Here is a 23,789-nt window from a genome sequence, read left to right as displayed (position 1 = left end):
CACGATTTGTTGTACAAATATTTGCCGATTTGAGCGAAAGTGTCGTCAGCTAGCGCAACATACACGTAAGGCGCCTTGTCACTTTTACATGCTAGGAGTGGCTTCTTGCCATTACATTCCACTTGCTGGCGCCATAGCGAGAAATTGCTGTTGAACGAAGGCGATCTGTCCTCAGTTCCGCCGTTGTGGCAAACATTCGGTGCCGATTTGTCTACTTTAAATATACGATGTACTGATATCGATCTCTTCCACTCGGCCGCGTGTAGAGTGCCATAGCTATGAGTCGTAACGGTTACTGTGATGATGACCAGTGCTGTGAAGCCGAAAGACAACAAGGCCACAGAAGGATACGGAAGCATTCTAGCCTTCGATTGACCTCTTCTGGAAGATCTAGAGGCTGGAAGAGGCTGCCGCTGGAAGACTGGAACCCAATCGAACGCTCTTCCCATTCTGGAAGAGAGGGAGATTGGTTGCTTTGATGGAGAGCTGGAGTCCGGTCACGGGGTGGGACTAGGTCACTGACATAGGCCGGATATGCTAAGTACGTAAAACTACCTAGCTAAAATTTTAGGTTTCACAGTGAAGGTAGCGGACGTGCCCCTCCTTCCCAAAGAAGGTCGAATTTCCACTTGTCACAAAAAAATTAGCTAGCGAACTCTAAACATAGCCATATCATTCAGCAACAACACCCCGAAAGGATTCCTTCTAATTCGGACGACGCGAAGAGCTTTAGGAAGTCGAAGGAGACTCGTCTGAACAGCCGGTGCGGCTCCAAGCAGTCGTCTTGCGTTGTGTACGTGACTATCCGCTTGGTCACGTGTCAATACTGCCGGACACGCTTTGACATCTCGCGTGGCAGCGTATGGCGACCGAGGTGGGTATGCATTGCACACCAAATTCTAGTCATTGCTTTCATGTATAGGCATGAGTTACGAGATCTATGTCTAGACAGTTGACTCTCGTTGCCGTATACGACTGACATCATGCGTGATGCTACACTCACACTTACTATTTAACCGGAATGTTACTTGTATTACAACATAATATTATAGTAGCCGTGCAACTACGTACACATGCAGGTTAAATATTACAGTGACAGTACTACTGCTAGAGGCCAACAATAGTGTAACTATAAAGTATATACATGCATGTACATGGATCAATCAGATTGATCTATCCTAATTAAATCTCTTCTTGGCAGATCGAGGCCATGTTGTCACATCTACGCCATTCACCTCGATCACATTGTAACAGCTAGTACACACTGTGAGTGGATCCTTTTGCAATGGCATACAAGTCGATGGTCCACCTTCTTCAAACATTGCATGCACGCAGGCTTCCAGTATGACAAAGGAGATCCTGGTAAGTTTGAACTATTAGCATTGATGCATCATTTGACACAATTTAATATATATAATTGTCTGCATGTGGTTTGCCTACAAACTATAATTCCATATTTCACCATCATATACATCAGAAAAGGTATACTCAGGTGGTATATTTCAATATATCGATCGCTATTGTTCCAACAGCTCTGGAACGCCAGGTTGACAATTAGACAGCAAATGAACAATACTTAAGAGTAGGTATGCTAGCTGTGAATAGAACAAATGTTTCTTTCCTCCAAGACTAACCTCAAAAAGAACGGGTGTATTGCTTTAATTATAAGTTGCCTAAGAATCTGCTGAGGATGATTTGAAAACAAGAGTTCGGCAGTACTGTTGTGAAGCACTAGCTAATTCTGTCAATCACTTCTAGTTTCTCAAATTTGTACAAAGAGTAGCATTACTCAAAACAACGCATTTCATAAACTGGTCTCTTTGTGTGGTATAAATATCGTTTTAGGGTATATTCTGTGGTTGGAATGTTGCAGTCAGTAAGATATTGAGAAGTTTGCTTTCTCTTGCCAACCACTGCATGTACCGTTGTCAAGATCTTCAACAGAGCCAATAGTGTTCTCTGACTCAGAGAAAAACAGTGCCTAATTAATTCAATAATTTAAATTACAAACAATGTATAAACAATGTGTAAACAATGGTTTCTTGTGGAATTCATCGACTACATGTGTTTGATAAGTCAGAAAAGCCTATAACTTACACCAATCTGATGTGTAACTAATATTATAAATCTTAATTTTTTATAACTCCTTCTAATTCACATACAACACCATTCTATTAACACCATTCTATTGCACATCAAACAAATTTGGATCAGACCTCTAAAATTGTCCTACACATGCAATATGTGGAGCTGCACACTGTGCATATAACTATTAATAATTGGCAGTGCAGTATTGGTTGCAGCATGTTGGTTTGTGTGACTGTCTGTCTCTGTGGTAATTAATTAACTAATTTGCTAATTATTTTAAGTGCATGAATGCTTTATCACTGTATAAAGAGTGTAGTGATGAGTCATCATATTGGCTGTGCACTTACAATTACAAGGTTCTTGGTCATCTTACAGACACATACACACATTCACCTGTGTTTATAAATTCATCAATCTCATCATATATTGTATTGATACTGATGTACATCTGAGCTAGGGCTAACTGCACACAATCTGTTGAAGAGAGAGCTAGATATCTTGGGAACAAGTAGTCACAGTTGTCTGCTTGTTTCTACCTGTTGCAGCATAGAATCAACTAACAGAAATATAATTATGCTTTTGTACATGCAGTATGTATTTGGCATAGAGTTATGGGCAATGATGGTACTGGTGTACCATATGATGATAACTATAGATTAATTCATGCATACGTTTCAACCACTACTAAAACTCTGACGAAGCCAAACTGAGCTAATGCAAATGCATGAAGGCATGAATTAAGGAGGGTATCATATCACATCTTTTCCAGCTAGACTGAAGCAGTCTGTATAAACATGCAATACCCACAACTAAATTAATACGATCAACTTTACACCAGCTGAGATAAACCTTATTCGATCCTGTTTTATGGATTGGTTACAAGAGTGACTTGGACTTAATTCCCATGGGTTAATTGACAGTTGAAAATGTTAGTGTGGTGTAACATATAATAACTTTATTTTGCTCACATCATTTACATGACGTACATTACATATCCCTTCTTGTCCACATTAGTCTCATTGCTTGAAATATATTTTTTCCAGCCATGCATTTACTTGCTATCTAAATCTGATTTTGTAGATTGCTCTTTTCTGCATTGATTGATCATGCTCACAAAATTCGAAGATTCCGCAGACTGATGGATTGTAAGTAGTAATGTTAAGTAAAGATTGTAGTCATTACTATAGTGCTTGATATTAATGACTTGTTGAGATCGGTATATATTTCAGTAGTGTTTCTGCAGTGATATAACCAGTGCATGCATTGCTTAATTTCTTACTGTTAGATTCTCTAGAGCTCAAAACCAGGATATCTCTAGACATGTAAAGCACAAGGTTGTAGCAGCTACACAATGACATTACTGAAGCAGTAGTTGTCTGCATGTAAGAAGCTCTAGCAAATTTTGGTATTGTCTATCACGTACATCGATCATTTACTAATCATAAGTTATAGCAAGCTTGAAGGTGTTCTTCAAGACAGAATGCTGGGAGATTGAGGCGGACCAATCTTTACTATAGTTCACCCTCTGCCGACCCATGGCGATCAAGGAAGGTAATAGAAAAGAGTTTGCTTCTTTGGACGGCAAGAGTGGTAAGAGATGTTTTTCTAGGTCCATGCACCCAGATAAGGATTCAAAGAAAGATGGGGGAATTAACTATACGCACACATGCACCTAGCTGCTACCATGCAGAGAGTGCCCCATGCAGAGTGGAGCATATATACAATGGAGAGAGGACATTAGTTTCAATTAGTTACTAGCACTTGCATTTTCAGTTAAGTACTTGTTCCCGTCATCAGCAGACATAACTTGCAATATAGAATGGTATAGTAAGCAGGTTTGCTTTACAAGTCTCATCGATGTAGGGGATCTCAAAATATAGGCTTGAGTGTGGCTGTCTCGACCTTCGGTGTGCCACACCTTTGTCCACAAGTAAATCTCCTCGCAATGGCAGATGACATGCTCTACGACGCCAAACAAACACTGGCAAGCTTCTACCTGATTTGTTGCCACCCAAACACCTTTGGAGTACTTGATACCACTAATCTTCACCCAATTTGAACTAAGAGATTGACAACATTGTTATAAGGAAAACTCAGCATACCTCTACACCATACTATGCAACTTACATAGCAATTACAGCTTGCTCATTCATTAGCTGACAAAGACAGAACTTCAAATTGTCATGATCGTTAAGCTCATAAACACGGAACGTCTTTCCTGCATATGAATTATATTCAATTATCAAACAATGTTCACATCATGTGACAGCAACTCTAGATATCTACCACGCCACAAGCAAATGCTTACAGTATTAGCTTACCAGGTCCAACTTCTAGGTTGTCTCCAAACAACTTGTTCTGATTATCAAATAGGAAATATGACATCATTCCTTGATGTTGACGAGCAATAGACAGGCCTATATTTTGAAGTTACCACGATGGCCAATATGTTTGGCAAATTTCAGCTTTGCCTCAAAACGCAGGCACCAAGATCGAACCAGAGGACCACACCTTGGAAACAGGCATATGCTGTGTATACATGTGTGGTGTGGTGTGGTGTGGTGGTGGTGTGTGTGTGTGTGTGTGTGTGTGTGTGTGTGTGTGTGTGTGTGTGTGTGTGTGTGTGTGTGTGTGTGTGTGTGTGTGTGTGTGTACGTGCGTGCATGCATGCGTGTGTGCATGCTGTATGAGTATGTAACTCAATGTATAGAATAGAAATAATATCACTTACCAAATTCTTTGTGACGGCAGATGAATCAGGTAGTGCATCCTAGTTAAATATTAGTCAAACTCCTGGATAACACTCTCTAAACTGAGTATGATGTGTTTCAATCACAACCTGTGTATAAGATGTCGTCACATTTACCAGTCAACCACCCAAATGCTTGTGAAGTGTTGTGTGTGTGTGTGTGTGTGTGTGTGTGTGTGTGTGTGTGTGTGTGTGTGTGTGTGTGTTATTGTTGTTGTTATTGTTGTTGTGGTAGTGGTGTTGGCAGCAGCAGTGGTGGTGGCGGCGGCGGTGGTGGTGATGTGTGTGTGTGTGTGTGTGTGTGTGTGTGTGTGTGTGTGTGTGTGCAAGTGTGTGTGTATGCGTGTGTGCGTGTGTGTGTGTGTGTGTGTGTGTGTGTGTGTGTGTGTGAGGGTGTGTGTATGTGCGTGTGTGCGTGTGTGTGTGTGTGTGTGTGTGTGTGTGCGTGCGTGTGTGTGTGTGTGTGTGTGTGTGTGTGTGTGTGTGCGTGTGTGTGTGTGTGTGTGTGTGTGTGTGTGTGTGTGTGTGTGTGTGTGTGTGTGTGTGTGTGTGTGTGTGTGTGTGTGTGTGTGTGTGTGTGTGTGTGTGTGTGTGTGTAAACGTATACCCATTCATATATGCTTGAAAACCTCCAAATACGAAGCTAGATCTGCTGACATAACCAGAGCTGTCAAAAGTTCAGTTATTTCATGCAACAGAAGGCAGCACTTCCATTTTCTGTTGTCTTCTTGAACAAGATCTCCCAACAGAACAGGCAAGTATCGAATCAATGTCCACATTTGAATGGCTACACAAACTAGAATAATTAGGAGGTTACCATTTTAAAAATCTCCCATTGACTTTACCATTTTGATTAATCTTTGCATTGCCCTCAACTGCTGTAGTATTCATTGTAGACGGTTTGTTGCTTTTGTCGTGCTGCCCCTAATCAAACTCTTGAATGTGATTATTTACAGTTTGAAGACTTGCACTTTGAGTAACTACTGAGCTCCATTGGAGCCACTCCTTCCAAGAGCACATGCGACACATCTTGAGGGAGGCAACCAAAGTGGGCTACATGAAAATACTCAACGTCATTCAGAACACTCCTTTCGTTGATGCCGTATGTGCCAGAATGCACAGCAGAAAGAGAACTTGCTAATAGACCACACTACGAATCATGACTGGTGGGGTCTCGAAGTTGAAATTGCTTGTCATTGTGCTATGTAAACAAAGAAAACTGTTCCTAGACAAATCAATACATGTACCTGCTCATGTATGTGTCTATGTATGTACCCACTCATGGATTACCATTGCATACAAACACAAATATTACAGACTGCTATCAAAAGTTTCCATGCATGATGTTCAGTAAATTGCTGCTGGCTGTAGGAGTAACAACTAATCTTACCATAGTCTGCATCTGATCGCCTGTTGCCAGGCAAGATCTACATTTTCTGAGAGCAAAGCCTACTCCAATCTTGAACCCCCCCAAAAAGCATTAGATGCCAAAGTGTCACCCAGGAACATTGCTAGTGCACCTTGAAACTGTCTTGGGACTCCCTTTATTGACAATGTATACCCTTCTGCCTAACAGTAAATAAATACTTACACGTTGACCACGTTTACAATTTTCTCATTCTATTTAACTCATGTATATAGATCCAAGTGAGCACTATTAGAACACTTTTTTTGCAATCTTTCCATTTTTGTTTGTTTGTCCATTTATTTGTTTATCAGTCAGTTTGTGCCTGCATGGTTGTCGCTTTTAGTTTGTTACTGTTATTATCTCCTTTTCTTCTTAAACTTTAATTTTTAACTCATGCTGGAAATTCAGTACAGAAATCATACCTTTGAAAGCTCGTTGATGTCTGTTAATGAACTGATGGAGAACTCTTCCAAAGCTATATTTGTCTAAAGTTGGCCATTCTACTACTGCAAACAGTTGTCGTGTCTTCAGCTTTGATCTGTGCTTGTTCCTATGGCTCTGCACAACTTTACTTATGTGCAAAGTTTCTAGTTTAAACTACAGACTTAGGTGCTGTCCGATCTTAACCTAAACAATGTTTCCTTGATATTTCTTAAGCAGGTAGGTAGGGTTACCCAATCTTTTGTATTGTAAAAACTTATCAAAAAATAATCCAGAAGCTGTCAACCATTTCAGGATAGGCACACCGACAGTTACATCCATAAAATGTTTCAAGCTTTTTGGATCTCATAAACAGGCATCCTTCTTTGTCAACTTGGGTCATTTCATTAAATCTTAATAGACTGCTATTGAGGTGCTGTAAAAGCTGAATCCATCCAAGAACATAATGTCAAAGTGAAAAGCAAGTGTGAGCTCAAAAACTGTGAGTCATGTATGTGTACTATGTGCAGAACCTATCAAAGCAAGATGACCTTGAACCTGACAAGCTATTGGCAAAGACGTCGTAAGCTAGAGAGACACCATGGCACTCGACCATTTGTTTCATTAGTTGATTACAAGAACATTAAGCCAGCAACAGCCAAAAGCATCTTTGGAATGCGCAATGTTACAAGCTTACGCTATCTTTCTCACAATCAGACACTTAGGCAACTAGCCAGAGCAAGCAAGTAGTCTCACATGGCCAGATGTTCAGAGTAGGAGAGGGTGTGGCAAGAATGTCCGGCAAATGCTTATTTGTGCACATACTTTCTACACGTAAGGCAGACATTTCAAATAGTCCCCTTGCCTCCCCTTCATATTGAAGTCGTTTTCGCACATTTATATATCAAGCTATACACATACTAAGATATCTACAAGTCTTAATATGAGAAAGTGCTGCATCAACAAGCAGAAGAACACCTTAAAAAGAGAAACAATCAAACCTTACTCAGATTTCTCTGTCTTCACATTTTTTGACTGACACTGCATGCATCATCGACTGCAATATTGATGAACACCCAACACCAAACTTTACAGTAGAAAGGTTTCCTGTTTCTCGAGACTAGCGACGATGCAGCAAATATAACTTATCCTACATTCTACCTGCTCTTGAGCCACTCCCTCGCCAGTAGTCTTTCACACGTTATCTGCAAGATGCTTGACTTCACTCAACAGAGCATATGTGGAGCACATCACAAAAGCATACTCAAACTCTTCACATTTGTTCCTTGGAGAGCTGCACACAGCTTTCAATGAGAAATAGGCTTTCGAAAAAGGTTAAAGGCTGCACTATTACCATGGTGCTTAGCACTTAGCACCATTGCTTCGCCTGACGTGTTATGCAACACTTCCCTGATTATGATGAAGTTTCACACTTTGCACATACATATGAGAGCCACCCTTAGCTGTGATTTCTAAGTGAAATTAAGCAAATCATAGACTTCTACACACAACAAATAGACGACAAAGATTAAATATATTTGATACGCCAATTGTACTCGAAAGTCATTTTGACCTTTTACTCCCTTTCAAAATGTCTTATGTTTACAAAATATGTGCAAACATATGAGATGCTCCCTCAGTGGTAATCTGAACCTATAAAGTTCCGGACCTGATGGCTAACCTATGCCCATAACTGTCTATGTGCAACTTGGACATGCCAAGATTTTGCAAAAACCTGATGAATCTAACCAGACGTTCTTCCTGCCCCACCCCACCTGCACTCTAAATATCTGGCCACGTAAACTATAGACAGCGGGAGGAGTCAGAGCAAAACCAAAAGGCCATGCACACTTGAACTGATGCAGGAACAATGTACATCCATGGTGAAGATGCAAGTGACCGTGATACGCAAAGACAATTGCACAGAGAAGCATTTCAGTGCTTCAAGCCTATCAGTAGAATATATGGTATTCACCATCGTTCAGCCCAATCCTCTAAATTAGATGACATAGAACAAAATAGACCCGTTGTCACAGAATCAGCTCTACACAACATGCCTCAAAAGGTCAATTACTGACTTCTCTAAACATGTTGCTGAAAGTACATTGTAATTCATAATTACTGTTTACCGTTTATTTGTTGGTGCGATCAGCTAGCAACTACTTCTTATGCCATGTGTGCTATAGCTCAGTTGGTTAGAGAGTCATCTTATGGAGTGAGTTCATCCGGAACCCTACAGGGTTGCAAGTTCAAGTCACAGTGATGGTGAGCTATGGCATAATTTCCTTGAGTGAAGAACTCACACACAATTGCCTCTCTCAATTCAGGAGTATAAATGAGTATCTGGCCATTTACTGGGCCGCAAAGGGCCCCAACTTCGACAAAGTCCATCAGTCACGGGTCCGGGTGGGACTTCGGGTGCCCACACCATAATTGGTGTCGCAGTCGGGGCTGCTATGAGTACCTGGCCAGGCTCCAGGAGATTGCTTAGAATGGGCACATCCTGTCGCATTGTCTAGTCTTGCATTCCCTGACTTTGCAAAACGGTAACTAGAATTCATTGGCTAATCTCGAACCCTCAATACAACAAAAGTAATTGTTGTGTCTCATGCAATTCGTTATATTGCGGATCCACTGTAGAGAGTGTAAAGGCCATGAGTAGAAAAGAAAACGTATAGCTTCGTTTTGAGAAACATCGTAATATTGAACAACACCCTCACTGTGCTAGTTTGATTACACACTATCTCATGCAAGTACAGACTATATCTGGTAACACAGTGTACTTGTTTCATATTACAGACTCACTATACTGGTCTGCACCATAGTTGAAGAGCAGTGGCTTGAAGACTGTCGTAAAGCCTGAAAAACCAGACAAAATCATGCAAGCAGACGTACACTTTGGCTGAAGCACCAAGGCAGCAGCTAACAAAACCACTGATTTGTAATCACACAAAATATACCCTATTCCAAGCGGTCTTGTCCGATATAGTCTGGGTATTACAAACCAGAGAGTCGGTACACCCTATAGGATTAACGGCCTGCAGCAAATAACGAAGTAAATTCACATGCAGGGCTATTGAGAAATGAACACCTGCTTACTGAAGAGGAACTCGAGAGAGAACATCAACTCAGCGATCAAGTAGAGTTGTGACCTTTGGAATTTAACTAATCACGTACATTTCCATGATCTCTCGCGAATAAGGCCCTGTTCATCTTTTTACTGGGATTCTTTCGTTCGAACGGGACTGCAAAGAATCTTTCGTCCCAATGGGATTTTCATGTTTTTCGTCTTCGGTTGAGACGTTGAACTTTCTGAATGCAATACGTACACATTTCGCTCACTTTTACACAGTCTGCAAAGTCTAGTCGTTTCAGAAACGACGTAGAACGCCTATGAACCCAAGACAAGTTTGCCTTGGTACAATTTCGACGCTAGGCGTTATCTACTAAACCTAAAAATTGTCTGCGCTGTTATGGAAACCAATTGAAATGCTTTTGAGAGTCAGAAAAGCAAATCAAAGTTTGACGGCCTTGTCAACCAGACCGTACTCGCGCATCTCGACGGGTAGATTCGACGCTTTCATGTTCACGTCTTACGTCTTCCGATGCTGAAAATGAAATGACACTACTTTTCACAATAGAAGCAACCCATTCAGTACTTTCAAACAGCTCTAGATCGGTCGGAAATGTCGAAATCCCGTTCAGACGAATTCGTTCGAATGGGATTTTGCTATCTAGCGTGATCTTTTGCACGTAAAACACGACTAAACGTTAGACGATAAACGTATCAAATCACGGCATTGCTGTCACGATGGCCATTGAAGCTTCTTGACGTCAAGAAACGCAAGGTAAGATTCTGTTGTCCTTGTCGACCAGACCGTACTCGCGCCTTTTGACAACTTATTCGCCGTTTCATGCTCTCGTCTTACGTCTGCCGATGCTGAAAATGCAATGGCACTACTTTTCACAATAGAAGCAACCCATTCAGTACTTTCAAACAGCTCTGGATCGGTCGGAAATGTCGAAATCCCATTCAGACGAATTCGTTCGAATGGGATTTTGTTATCTAGCGTGATCTTTTGCGCGTAAAACACGACAAGACGTTAGACGCTAAACGTATCAAATCACGGCATTGCTTTCACGATGGCCATTGAAGCTTCTTGACGTCAAGAAACGCAAGGTAAGATTTGGTTGTCCTTGTTGACCAGACCGCACTCGCGCCTTGTGACGACTCATTTGCCATTTCATTTGCCCCAGCCGGTATCTATCATCTCACGATATAGCGGCAGGTCGTGCATTCTCTCCACTCTCGACGTCCATAGACGAAGTTGACGAAGATTTTGTTCGGAAGCGAGTCGAAGAGGGTAATAGTCATGCTGTCATTAGTGAAGAATTACAGACGATGTTTCCAGGACTTCGGGGACTTAGCGAACGATCTGTTCGCCGTTTCTGTACAGACAGAGGCATAAGTCGACGTTGTTCTCTGACTAAAGAAGAACTAGAACGCTGCGTGTCTGACGCCGTAAGCGAGGTGAGCACTAAAATTTTAGCTTTAAGTTTCTGGGTAGCTGGCTGCATGCTCATTATAGTTAGATTGGGTCATGATTTGCTGTATACTGTGTGCATGGCCTATAATTCCTGTATGCATGTATATTTATATTGACTTTGACAGGTCGGACCATCTTGCATCTTCAGATCGTCAAAAGGCAAGAAGAAGGCAACGGCTACACAATGTAAGTCAAAGTCTAAGATATCTTGTACTTGCAGGCGGTCACCAGTAAATTTTTGATTTTTTGCTTTGACTTTTACAAAATAATATAACTATACATATTTTAACTGCTAATACGGTCTTGTTTCAATAGCATTCTACGTCAAAATTGTAACATGGTAACACCTAAATATTACATACTCATGATCAGTTATAACTCTTGATCACAGAATGTCATCGCTCTAGTTAATTTGTCTTCTTTAGTCTTTTTAACTTTTCTTTGTAATGAAACCTTGCATATGTCCATTTAATATATATATATATATATATATATATATATATATATATATATATATTAATCTTATTGCATATTTTTGGGGAACAACTGTATTATTTATATCAATATGTTCATTATGTTAGAAACTGCAAAGATCTTCATCTTTAGAGATGTCCACAACTTTGAACGACGAACAAAAGAAGACGTACGCTAGTGCCACGAAACTGGAATTGATGTCGTCAGAAGTCTCTGAAAATAGCAGTGATAACGAGCCACCCTCTGAGGGAGCCACCACTGCTGGACGTTCACAACTCCTGATCCGACCTCTTCCGTGGAGAGCCATTGAAACAACAAAGGTGTTTGAGTTTTTGGACAGAAAGTACGCCAGAAGGCAGACTCAGAGAGGAACGGTACCAAGAGTAAACGAATCGAGCTCCATCTACCAGAACACGTCCGGGAATGACATTGTGCCAGAGTGGGCTCTAGAAGACTTCTGCTAATTACAATACGTTTGATTTTAATACATGTCAAAGAACATGGATATATAGAGCTAGATCATTCAAATTTGCTGTTAGCATTGTTGTCCATTGCCAAAGTTTGTTGAACTAGAGAAATAAATCACATGACAATTAATGTCAATCACCTGGTTTGTGTGTCTTAAGAATTATAGGCCATGCACACAGTATACATGCAGTGTACAATCATTACCTAGATAGAGTGATCATGAGCAAATCATGATCTAATCTAACTGTAATGAGCATGCAGCCAGCTACCTAAAGATATAGCTAGTGCTCACCTCGCTTACGGCGTCAGACACGCAGCGTTCTAGTTCTTCTTTAGTCAGAGAACAACGTCGACTTATGCCTCTGTCTGTACAGAAACGGCGAACAGATCATTCGCTAAGTCCCCGAAGTCCTGGAAACATCGTCTGTAATTCTTCACTGATGACAGCATGACTATTACCCTCTTCGACTCGCTTCCGAACAAAATCTTCGTCAACTTCGTCTATGAACATCGAGAGTGGAGAGAATGCACGACCTGCCGCTATATCGTGAGATGATAGATACCGGCTGGGGCTTCCCCGTCAGATGTTTAGAGGCGTGGCCTAGATGATCCACGCAAATGTCCTCTAGCTAGATAGTTGCTTGGAGTCTTTCCAAATCGACTAGACGTCAACTTTCCAGTGTAGGATAGACGTTGATCTCGTTGATTATAGATGCCCTAGATGCGTGCCTCCATGCAACGGGCTTCCCTCGCTCATCGCCGCAAGGAATGTCTCATGTCTCAGGGGCGTAGACACAATTCTAAAACTGGGGGGGCTTAACCAAGAGGCCTAATTGTGCTTTTGCGCATGCGCCCAGTGCACGTTCATCACCCGACTGCATCCGTATCACAATGTCTCTGATAGCGTGGCTGCGGAAAGCGCAACAACCGGATGGAAGTGTAACTAACTATCCCACTGGCATTGACCATGAAAGCAATGTCTCAGGTGAAGAAGACGCCCAAGAGCACGCCCAAACTAGCAACGTGGCTGGACCAGCCTCTACAAGTTCTGAAAGCGGCCACCACTCTCACCAGCCCGACGCAACTGATGCCTCCGAGACAAGACCGGTTGCTGGCGCCCAGCCTCAGCCCACCTTGATGCCTTGGAGTCCTCACCAACCCTTGCTGTCCTTCCCATATCGCACATTTGCTAAGCAGCAGCGAGCATTCTGTTCTTCTTGGTATAGAAGATACCCGTGGTTGCATTATCAAGAAGCAGATGACAAAGTCTTCTGCTTCTACTGCCAGGTGGCGGAGAAGAAGGACTTAGGCTCAGTTGCTCTGCGCGCTGGGAACTTGGACGATAAATTCGTGAGAACTGGCTTTACAGACTGGAAGAAAGCACTCACTAAATTTGAAAAACATCAGAAATCAGTCTTTCATCGTGATGCTATGGATATGGTGGTTGGCAAGGAACAGAATGTTGGGCAAATGCTAGGGAAAGGTTATGCAGAAGAAATGGTTGAGAATAGGAATATGTTACAGATAATTATTAGTTGCATTCGATACCTTGCTCGGCAAGGTCTCGCCATGCGTGGTCGGTCTAAACCTGAAGGTAGTGTCGCTCTTGAAAGGGATTCCAACTTAATGCAACTCCTCATTATGCGTGCTGAAGACAATCCGAGGCTCTGGAAATGGTTAGACAAATGCCAGGCCAAGTTCACAAGCCCCTGTATACAAAATGAAATTCTCAGTATCATGGCATTAATGATTCTGAGAGATGTTGTTAGGAAGGTATCGGGAAAGTGGTACACTATCATGGTAGATGAAACTACAGATTTGTCCAATACTGAACAAATGGTCTTCTGTCTTCGATACGTAGATGATGATCTGGAAGTCCATGAGGAAGTAATAGGGCTGTATAGCTTAGACTCAACTTCTGCTGACTCTATACTAGCAACAGTTCAAGATATCCTGTTACGCATGAATCTAAGGATTGACCATTGCCGAGGCCAGTGCTACGACGGCGCTAGTAACATGGCAGGAGCGAAGTCAGGCGTTGCAAAAAGACTAAATGATCTAGAGCCCCGTGCGTTGTACACACACTGCTATGGTCATGCATTAAACCTAGCGACTCAGGATGTGTTGAAAGGTATCAAGGTCATGCGAAGTGCTCTGGAGACCGTACATGAAATTACTAAGTTGATAAAAAAATCACCCAAACGTGAAAGCATCTTCAAGAAGTTTAAAGATGTTGTCACTGCTGGCTCTCCAGGACTACGGATTCTTTGTCCTACACGATGGACGGTCAGGGCTGAGGCATTAACGTCAATATCTGAAAACTACACTACACTTCAGATGACTTGGGATGTGGCAAAAGAAGCCACAAAGGATACTGAGATGAGAGCTAGAATTGGAGGAATCGCTTTGCAGATGGACACATTTGACTTCGTTTATGGTGTTGAACTTGGAAGAAAGCTGCTGAACATAGTGGACAACCTGTCCCGATCCTTACAGAGTTCTACTATTTCAGCATGCGAAGGCCAAAAGCTAGTCAGTACTACAACAACAACTATCCAGTCAATGAGATCTGATGAGTGCTTTGATATATTTTGGAAGTACGTTGAACGCAAAAGATTGTCACTTCAAGTGCCATCCCCTACCCTTCCACGACGTAGGAAAGTTCCAAGACAATTCGAGGTAGGAGAAGGTGCAACAGTACATCCAGTAGAAGTGAAGGAGATCTATCGAAGGGCTTACTTTGAGGCCATTGACTTGATTTTAGCAGCAGTCAAAGATAGATTTCATCAGAAAGGATTCAACATGTTACAGAAATTAGAGACAGTTGTAACTTCTCTTCAGCAACCCCAGCAATCGGAAGCACTGAAAGAGATTGTCAATTTTTATGGTGATGATTTCAGTCACCCAGACCGACTTCAAACACAGCTCACTCTTCTTCATGCAGGTACTGAACAGCCACTGACGGATGTACGGTCTCTGGTCGTATACCTCAAATCCTTAAGCAGTGCAGAAAGACAGTTTTTTTCTGAAGTCATCAAAGTAGTCAAGCTCATTCTGGTAATGCCGGCAACAAACGCCACAAGTGAAAGAAGTTTTAGTGCTCTCCGTAGACTCAAGACATGGCTACGTTCTACAATAAGTGAATGTCGTCTCAACTGGTCTATGATACTCCATATCCATAAGGACAAAACTGATGCATTACCAATAAAAGGTGTTGCGAATGAGTTTGTTACACGTAATGAAAGCAGAAGACGACTATTCGGACACTTTGATTAAACTCTTTTGAATTAGTAAATGTAGTGTTGTGTTGTACGCGTACTGCCTATCCCTTAATGTATCAAAGATTTGAAATACAAGTCTCAAATTCTGGGGGGGCTTGAGCCCCCAAAGCCCCCCCGGTGTCTACGCCCTTGCGTCTGAGCGTGATGGTTGATGAGAGCCAGGTGCAAGTGCTTACCGACTTGTTGTGAGAGGTCGGTCGCGTGCCAGTTGAGGCTTTCTCATGCATCTCTTAATTGCATTACATTGCATGCGTGCCAGAGGCGTGGCTAGGCGTGGCTAAGCTAGACGCAACTTTCGTCTTTCAATAGAATTGAATATTGAAGTCACCGGCGACCGACCGCGCGGTGTCTTTATGCCGTTTATGAGATATCGCTCGCGCTAGCAGCTGCGGGTAACTTTCTATTTACATTTAGTACGAAGAAAAAATTGCATCAGAGGCTATATTTTAATATTCATAATTTACGAAAATTGGACGTATGGAAAGATTGAATCTATTTGCAAAGTAAATAAATATTGAAATCACAATTGGTCTTCAATCAATTTCTATTTTCAATGTAATGGAATATTGTAAAAGCAAGCAACGCCAGTCAATTTTTAATTTGACATTCAATTTTCAATTTGTTTCAAAAATTAAAAATGGAATGGACGAATTGGCCACGCAAATTCAAAATTTTATATTTAATTTTTAAATTAAATTGATTATTGAATTTAACATTGAAAATTGAACTAATGTGCTTGCAATTTCAATATTCTATTGCATTGAAAAAGGAAATTGGTTAAAAATTAAGTTTGTTTTCAATATTCATTTTAATCCGCAAATAATTATAGTCCGTCGATCAATCAATTTTTAATTTTTAATAGAATTAAATATTGAAATTGCAAGCAACTTGTAGGCAATTTTCAATTTCTAATTCAATATTCAATTGTTGCCGGAAATTGAAAATGGAATGGACGAAATGGTCACGCACCGGTTTTATGCTTTGGACTTGTCATCTGACGACGATACGACGGAGAACGATGATGAAATTCCGGTTGGTGAAGACAGCGACGTCGCCACGCTCTAAGTAGAGCATTTGGAAGTCTAATCGCTTTGTTCTTCTCCAGGCCTTGTTTCTAAGTGTTTCAGTAAGTGTTTTGCAAGTTCGGGCTCTAGCCGTTGGGTAGAATTTGAGTTATGCCCATACTAGCCAGTTGCTATGGATATGTACCCGTATGTTGTCGTTACAGAACGTGGTATTTTACTATCATGCCAACAGTTTTCTAATGTTTTATATATTTGTTAGCTCTCTAAACGGCGATGCGACGCACCACAGGAAAGATCTTCCCGTTGGTGAAGACAGCAATGACTCAAATAGAGTAGCGTTGACTGGATGTCGAAGTCACGTATCGAAACAAGTAACAATAGTTATAAAAATTATATCATCCCAAAGCGCAGTTAATATGCTTATCAAAGATATATGAATTGCAATTTTTATTGCTATGATGTGGCTACAATTGCAAATAATAGGTAAGCGACTACTGCCTTGCGCGCGCGCTAGATAATTAGATAATAAAACGGGCGCGACATGTAGGCGGGATAAATGAGACGGGTGAGACATGTAGGCGGGATAAATGAGACGGGCGAGACATGTAGGCGGGATAAATGAGAAAGGCGAGACATGTAGGCGGGATAACTAATGAGTAATGGCTGAAGGTTAACTCACAGGGAACCCATTTGCAAATTCTGTTCAATTGATATTCTGTTCAACTGATATCAAGTGATACAATCTAAATCTTAGGCAAATCTAGCTGTAACTGTTTCAGCTGAAAAGTAACCAACAATTCGTCATTCAGTGGAGGGTAACTCATTTCTGGAAGTGTCAAATCAAGCTTGAACAGATGGTCTTCGAAAACAGACAGCTCTGCTGAATGCTCTGATTTTTTCAACTCTTGGGAGTGTTCCACGGAAGGAGCTATTTTGGAACTAAAATCAATCTTTCCAGTGACCTTTATTAATTCCCGGTCCAGCCCTAGGGTCCGCCCTAGGGGTAAAAAGCCGGTCCGCGATGGCAGTTGGTTTAGCAAACACATCGACATCTGATGCATACAATGACGTGCTTCTTCACCATACCCTCCTCTGACACGATACACAGTCACATATGCCAAAGCAGACCGCTTATCAGACTCTTTCGCTTCCAACTTTAGAGCGAGCTGCAAATGCAATCCTGAATTTTCAACATGCATTTTTTGAGATAAAAATTTTTTTTGAGATGCTTTGACAGGGTTGTTTATCTTCCAAAAATGAACAAAATCCTTGTCCCAGTAAAAGGAAACCTGCGTTTGTTCACCTAGCGCAGCCCTCACAGAGTCTATTGATCGTACAGAATTTTTCCAGGATGGAGTACAAAAATGTGTGAATGCTTTTAATGATTTCAGTTCACGTTTCAGTGCTTGCACTGATTCAAGTTTTGCTTTCTGCTTTTTCTCAGCTTCTGCTAGCTTCTTTTCAGCATGTGCTAACTTTTTATCTGTTTCTCTTTGCTTTGTTTCAGCAACTGCCAATCTAACTGTTATGCTGTGCAGTGAGCTCACAGCCAAACCGAGGTGATGAACAGTCTCCTTGTTCAAATGATACTGTAACTCCTTTCTATTGCCAGTGTACTGACATCCAGCTGATGCAAATTCACACTGTAAAGGACTGTTAGGACACTCACCCTCTTTGCTAGAGTGCATTTCCATGTCTTTCCTAGCTACCTGCATTCCACACTGATGAGGACAACCAACAGGATACTTGTAACATACCTCGTAGTGAGAAGCTAACTGTACATGTTCCAGCACTTCGTCACAGTAGCAACAGCGTACGATCCGTCGTTTGCATTCATTTCTGTCGTGGTTCTCCCTGTCCTTTTTCATTATCCGATTTCCACAATTACACATTTCAGCTACGTGGCCACATACTTGGTCGTGTTGATTGCGGTCTCGTAGTTCACCAGTCCAGTTACAGCCTTCCTCGTGCCTATCACAACGAATCTTCAGACTCAGAATTTCGCGTTTGACCATGTTGCTTGGGTAGATATCCGCTTCCTTCAGCTCCTTCCTGCACAGAGGGCATGTCATTTTGCCATCGCTAATGAGGGGCCCCAAGCATTCAACACAGAACTGGTGACCACATTCCGTAACCCTAGGTTCTCGCGTTGCCAATTGACAAATGGGGCATGTCAATCGGACAGAGAGAGGTTCAACAAAGTGAGCGTCAAATCCTCCTCCAGACATAGTATGACACGAGGATCTCCTCTAAGCATGCTTGCTCAGACCTCACGCTTCGCGAAATCCAATCCTCCTACATAGCACACGTGCAAGTTCGTATGTCGGCGCGACATGACGCGAGTGTGGAGGCGAGACGAAGCTAGGTAATTAATTAAGGAACCAAGTGCATGGTACCTCGACGTAAGCATCGGAAACTGTTACATTATAGGAAGAAAATGGCTTTTAGTGATACACCAGTGTAGTGTAATGTAATACCATTACAGTCGCACATGCGCATTTGTGTTACGTCTTGGTGCGTATAGTGAGTATCTGCATGTACGTGTCTTGGTTCGTGAATATTATATACCTCAATATATTCAACCAAAACCTGACAACGTCGTATACATCATATGAGGTACTTCAAATAGTCGACATGCACTTGTACCTTCATCTCAAGTTCTATCTTCGTTAATCGAAAACTCGCTTGCGCTTGAAGAGAACTTAAACCACGCAGCGAGAAGAAAGCAGAAAATGCCAATGAAACCTAACGGCACAATCACCAATCACTCAAGCATACTTACATGCTGGTAGCTAGTCACCGAATATGTTACCTGTGATAACCATTAGAGCTATCAAAATGTTGTCTGCTATTGTGATGGGAGTGAGCAAAGCTGACTTGAACTTACTTGCCAAATGATCTGGAATCTCAGCAGTCTGTAGAGTAGGCAAGTGGCAAATTGCAATTAGTCAAAAGAATTGTAACTTCTACCTGTTCAACCCAAAACAGAGGAAAGTAGAGAGAAGGTACCTTCTTCAGTTGCCTAAAATACAGTCAAAAAACGTAATTAACACAATACTAGTTCTTTCATTAATGATTATTTGTTAGAATATATATAGATATACAATAAGTCTTTGGGGCGCATTATATATTCAGGGTAAACCTGCTTTTTGATGTCACAGTCAAGAATTCTTTTGCAGTCGCTTAATTATGTGATTAGCAACTTCGCTTTTACAGACTCTTGACAGTTTTAGCAAAGCTGTGTCTAACTGATACGAACAACTATAATTAGACTTGGACATATAATAGTAGAATGATTCTAGATAGACTAAATTTAGTTTCAAAAGATAGCTTTCTAGACTAGATTTTCCCATTTAGGTGAGATATCAAAATATAAAAAATAGAATAATAAACTATATATAAATATAAATATACATATATTAATTAAAATATATCTACATATATAGCTGATTTCGAACAAACTTTAGATTTGGTCTGTAACTGCATTATAAGATTGCATTCCTTAATATATATATAGGCGAGAGAATAGACAAAATTGAAGTAACTTAGAGCAACCATAAAGCCATGCCTGAAGAAATACTACAGAGTGGCAAAGCAGAAAAACTTAGTCACAATTAATGCTTAGTCCAAGGCAGGTGCTGAATGTGACATCACACAACAAAAGTAAGAAATTGATTGAGTTAGTCTATTTTCCAAATGAAATCCTAAAACAAAGCAATTGGAGAAGGTCAGCCAGCAAAAGAAAGCAGCTGTAACCCCTAATCATGACAATCTACCATCATGTAAATATAGAAACTGTATATAAAGGCTGTGATCGAATGTTTGATTACAACAAACAGAAGGGTTGCTGCATGTGTATTTGGTGATGTGTATATAGAAACACACAGTGAAAGACAAAAGCAGAAATGAGAAAAACCTAATGAAAAGGCAGACAAGCTAAAAAAACCTAGAGACATACAAGTTGCCTGATGGACAGAAATCCTAAATTTGCAACAGATACAAGTCACACTGATCCTCACATGAATAAATAACAGCAAAAGGGCAAACCAATGGAATCAACATTACGATGTACAAAGGCAATGCATGGAGGCAGGTGGACTCACAATAGCTATGCAGACAAACAAACAAAAGGACCAATGATCACATAGAGATGCACTGACAAATCAACAAAACTACAAATCTTAACTAAAAGAGCAATCACATACCAATACTAAACAGTACGAAACATAACACGTACGAAATGTCATTGTTCTGCTCCAACTTAACATTAAGTTGCAGTCGCTTAGCCGCTCTGAACACAGCTCCAGTCATCTAAAATGGATCTAGTTGCTACTGCATTCATTACTCACATATAGATAGACTAAACCTACCGGTTCCATGTCAAGAAATGAGTCGTGAAGAGACCTATTAGGCTTAATATTTTCAACCGCTTCCAACAAGCTCTCACCAGCGTCTAGAAAATGTGGTTTAGATGCATAAACAGGAGCACCTACAAAATGCTTTTACTATCACAACATAACGCCTGAAAATATGTAAAGAGACAAACTCATGGGAACACAGGTTGTCATGTTAAAGAGGCCACTGGGTCCATAAGCATAGTATGCTTTGTTGGCATGATTGAGTGAAGCGTTAGCCATTTCAAACTTTGGAATTGCAAAACGGTTAACTCTGATGCCCTTGATATATTCTGTTTCTGTGTAATTGAAATATCCACTCCTGAATAGCTGATCAACAAACACATAGACTGAGTCCTTTCCATTGCCAGGCTTGAAAAGAAAGCCCTCTGTTCCTTTTAATTTGTTTGCAGCTGTACTATTCCAGTAAGTCAAATGAGTTAATCCATTCCATTCAATGAACTGAGCAATACGACTTATATCTCCAACTCCAGTATATGCCTTACATCTCTTCCGCCAGTCTGGTGTCGAGATGTTTGCCTACATAAATATGTCATTCCATTCAGTTACAACAGTATATAAACTAACTGTATGCAGCATTTAAAGACTTCATACAGTCCCCGAGTCCCAATAGTTATTAATGTGTCGAGTTTCTTCATGAGACTCTGCATACAAGGTATATCCTGTAATGCCACTCACACAGTACTAGAGTCGAAGACCCAATACATTTTCAAACAAACTGATATAGTTATTATGTGTACACTACTACCAAACATTTGCGTACCATATTAAACAAAAATCATACTGGGTAATGTCAACATGAACAGCACAAACAACTTTCTCATAATCCATGTATACATACATACACGATGACAATAGTAATGTCTTACAATTAAGTGCACTGGAAATAAATCACTCATCCTACATTCAATGTTGAAGTTGACTGATTTACAAATGCAAATTTAAAATAGGAACTTGTGACAAAGTTAGTGCTGAAGCACAGCATTGCTTCTTTTGTGTGTGAGTTGAATAATGTGCCAGCATACACAGTTTGGAGATTCCACAGAACAGCTAAAATGCCAGTGTGACAATTAAGCTCAAAGTCTGCAACTTACCAAAAATCAATATTGTCATACTTACTGATTTATTATTTATTTACTTTCTAATTATTATTTACACATTTTCTTTTTTACTAGTTGAGCAGTCCGTTCTTTCCCCAGCAAATATTATTAGCAGGTATGGAACAGTTAATTGTTCTACCAGTGTCAAACTTAATCTGTATGCAAAATTTCAGGATGACTGACATAGCAGTTTTGGCGTTCTAGGGCTTACATAGACGGGCAGAAGCCATTCTATAAGATAAAAGGATTGTATTAACTAAACGCTGTTTCAGCCTGAGGCTGGTCTGCCAAGAGGTCCTGCATGAGAAGAGTAATTGTGAGTGAGTTCCTTGCCCAAAGAATTGTCCACCAGTGCTCACCAAATTTTAACTTGCGACACAAGCTCAAAAAAAGATATAGTTTCCTAGGCACAACTGAGTCTACAGATGTGCCACAAGTTTGATTGTGCACTTCAAAAACTAATATACAAGAGTAGTCCAACTGAAGTTGTGACTATTGCATTGCAAAATGTCTCATAGTCATAACCTCTTAGATGACTTCACATCATGCATAGACCTTAAGAACATCATGCATAAATAGTCCTTAAGAAAGATACAATCTCAAGTACAAATTACACAAGGCAATCCTTCCAATGTCAAAATAGATTTAAAATCAGGTTGACAACCAAGCTACACCTACCAAATTAAAAAGAAAATATTTCAACTTACATTTTCAACATTATAATGTTTCACTACAGAAAAGAAAATACAATGTAATCAATAATTGGACACATACAAGATACAATTCAAATATCTTTGGAGCAAAGATTTTAAAACTTCCTGGAGTGAGTTTACAGTGCATGCCATTGATAATTCTGTGTTAAACTGAGTACTGCAAATCCATATAGGTTAATGTCCATAATATACTATTGGTACAAAGTAAATATATTATTATACTTAATGTTTGTCACTCAAAGACAAGTTAATGAATGTGCATCTATTTTACCCTTTAGCCTTTAACATCTTGTCTGTGTGGTTAGACTGATAGTGGAGATAATCTAAGTTAGCAAGGAGAGGCTAAATGTTGTAGCCCTGAGGTCAACCTTGAAGTCATTTAAGCTACTGTAGCTACTCCATAGCTTCTTGCACCTCTATGCATACCAGCACTGTGTTTAGTTGGCAACCATTTGGTTTAACAATTTAAAGTAGTTCGCTAATTTCGTAAACATACTGAACAATACTAAACCAAATACAATACATATTACAGAGTTTTGTTTTCAAACTTTGAAGAGCAATATGTCAACATTTAACTTGTATTAATTATTTGTAACATCAATTTCATTACCTTTAGCTCACCTGCAAAGAAAAGCTTTTGGGGATACTAGAATTAAATTTGTTTAGAAGTGACAGGATGTTGTCTTGGTATCCCCATATCAAACTATGCACTGATCTCTTGATAAACAATGACTCCTTTGGAATTAACTTCAACAGTGCAGATAGAATTTCCTCAGTTAGAGAATGAACGTACTCATTGAGAGCACTTAGAACAGACTAGGAACAAACACAACAATAATTCTATACCTTGTACTAAGCAATGATAACCATTATAATAATTATTAAATTTAATAAATAAGAATCATTCCTTCATTAGATAAAGTTAATTAATCATCAAAAATCACATGTGTGTGTGTGTGTGTGTGTGTGTGTGTGTGTGTGTGTGTGTGTGTGTGTGTGTGTGTGTGTGTGTGTGTGTGTGTGTGTGTGTGTGTGTGTGTGTGTGTGTGTGTGTGTGTGTGTGTGTGTGTGTGTGTGTGTGTGTGTGTGTGTGTGTGTGTT

The 23,789-nt window shown here is 40.4% G+C and overlaps 3 protein-coding genes and 2 long non-coding RNA genes across 5 annotated transcripts in view; 2 read left to right on the top strand and 3 right to left on the bottom strand.

The window, feature by feature from the left end:
• Positions 1-3,830: 3,830 nt before the first annotated feature.
• On the bottom strand, positions 3,831-4,922 carry LOC134188165 (uncharacterized). Its single transcript, XR_009971281.1, has 3 exons — positions 4,820-4,922; positions 4,216-4,599; positions 3,831-4,148 (listed from the first exon to the last, which is right to left on the bottom strand). It is a non-coding gene; the product is annotated as an uncharacterized LOC134188165 (long non-coding RNA).
• Positions 4,923-11,111: 6,189 nt separating this feature from the next.
• LOC134188359 (uncharacterized) lies at positions 11,112-12,238 on the top strand. The gene is made up of 3 exons (XR_009971314.1): positions 11,112-11,196; positions 11,338-11,398; positions 11,794-12,238. It is a non-coding gene; the product is annotated as an uncharacterized LOC134188359 (long non-coding RNA).
• Positions 12,239-12,953: 715 nt separating this feature from the next.
• On the top strand, positions 12,954-15,536 carry LOC134187917 (zinc finger MYM-type protein 1-like). Its single transcript, XM_062656093.1, has one exon. The coding sequence runs from the start codon at positions 13,046-13,048 to the stop codon at positions 15,428-15,430; it is 2,385 nt and encodes a 794-aa protein (XP_062512077.1). The 5' UTR covers positions 12,954-13,045; the 3' UTR covers positions 15,431-15,536.
• A 1,638-nt stretch (positions 15,537-17,174) lies between these two features.
• On the bottom strand, positions 17,175-18,688 carry LOC134187686 (TNF receptor-associated factor 6-like). The gene has a single exon (XM_062655839.1). The coding sequence runs from the start codon at positions 18,686-18,688 to the stop codon at positions 17,204-17,206; it is 1,485 nt and encodes a 494-aa protein (XP_062511823.1). The 3' UTR covers positions 17,175-17,203.
• A 304-nt stretch (positions 18,689-18,992) lies between these two features.
• Positions 18,993-23,789, bottom strand: part of LOC134187685 (lysosome membrane protein 2-like) — a 6,374-nt gene continuing 1,577 nt past the window's right edge. The window contains exons 2-8 of the mRNA XM_062655838.1: positions 23,310-23,504; positions 21,007-21,394; positions 20,831-20,949; positions 20,698-20,771; positions 19,431-19,482; positions 19,273-19,375; positions 18,993-19,205 (exon numbers count right to left, since the gene is read on the bottom strand). Of these exons, the coding sequence (XP_062511822.1) occupies positions 19,114-19,205; positions 19,273-19,375; positions 19,431-19,482; positions 20,698-20,771; positions 20,831-20,949; positions 21,007-21,394; positions 23,310-23,504 (1,023 nt within the window). The 3' untranslated portion in view covers positions 18,993-19,113. The remainder of the gene's footprint in view (positions 19,206-19,272; positions 19,376-19,430; positions 19,483-20,697; positions 20,772-20,830; positions 20,950-21,006; positions 21,395-23,309; positions 23,505-23,789) is intronic.

Source organism: Corticium candelabrum, chromosome 12 (genome assembly GCF_963422355.1).
Source record: "Corticium candelabrum chromosome 12, ooCorCand1.1, whole genome shotgun sequence".
Lineage (NCBI taxonomy): Eukaryota > Metazoa > Porifera > Homoscleromorpha > Homosclerophorida > Plakinidae > Corticium > Corticium candelabrum.
The sequence above is the reverse complement of the archived record's forward strand: the minus strand, read 5'-3'. Positions and strand labels throughout refer to the sequence as shown.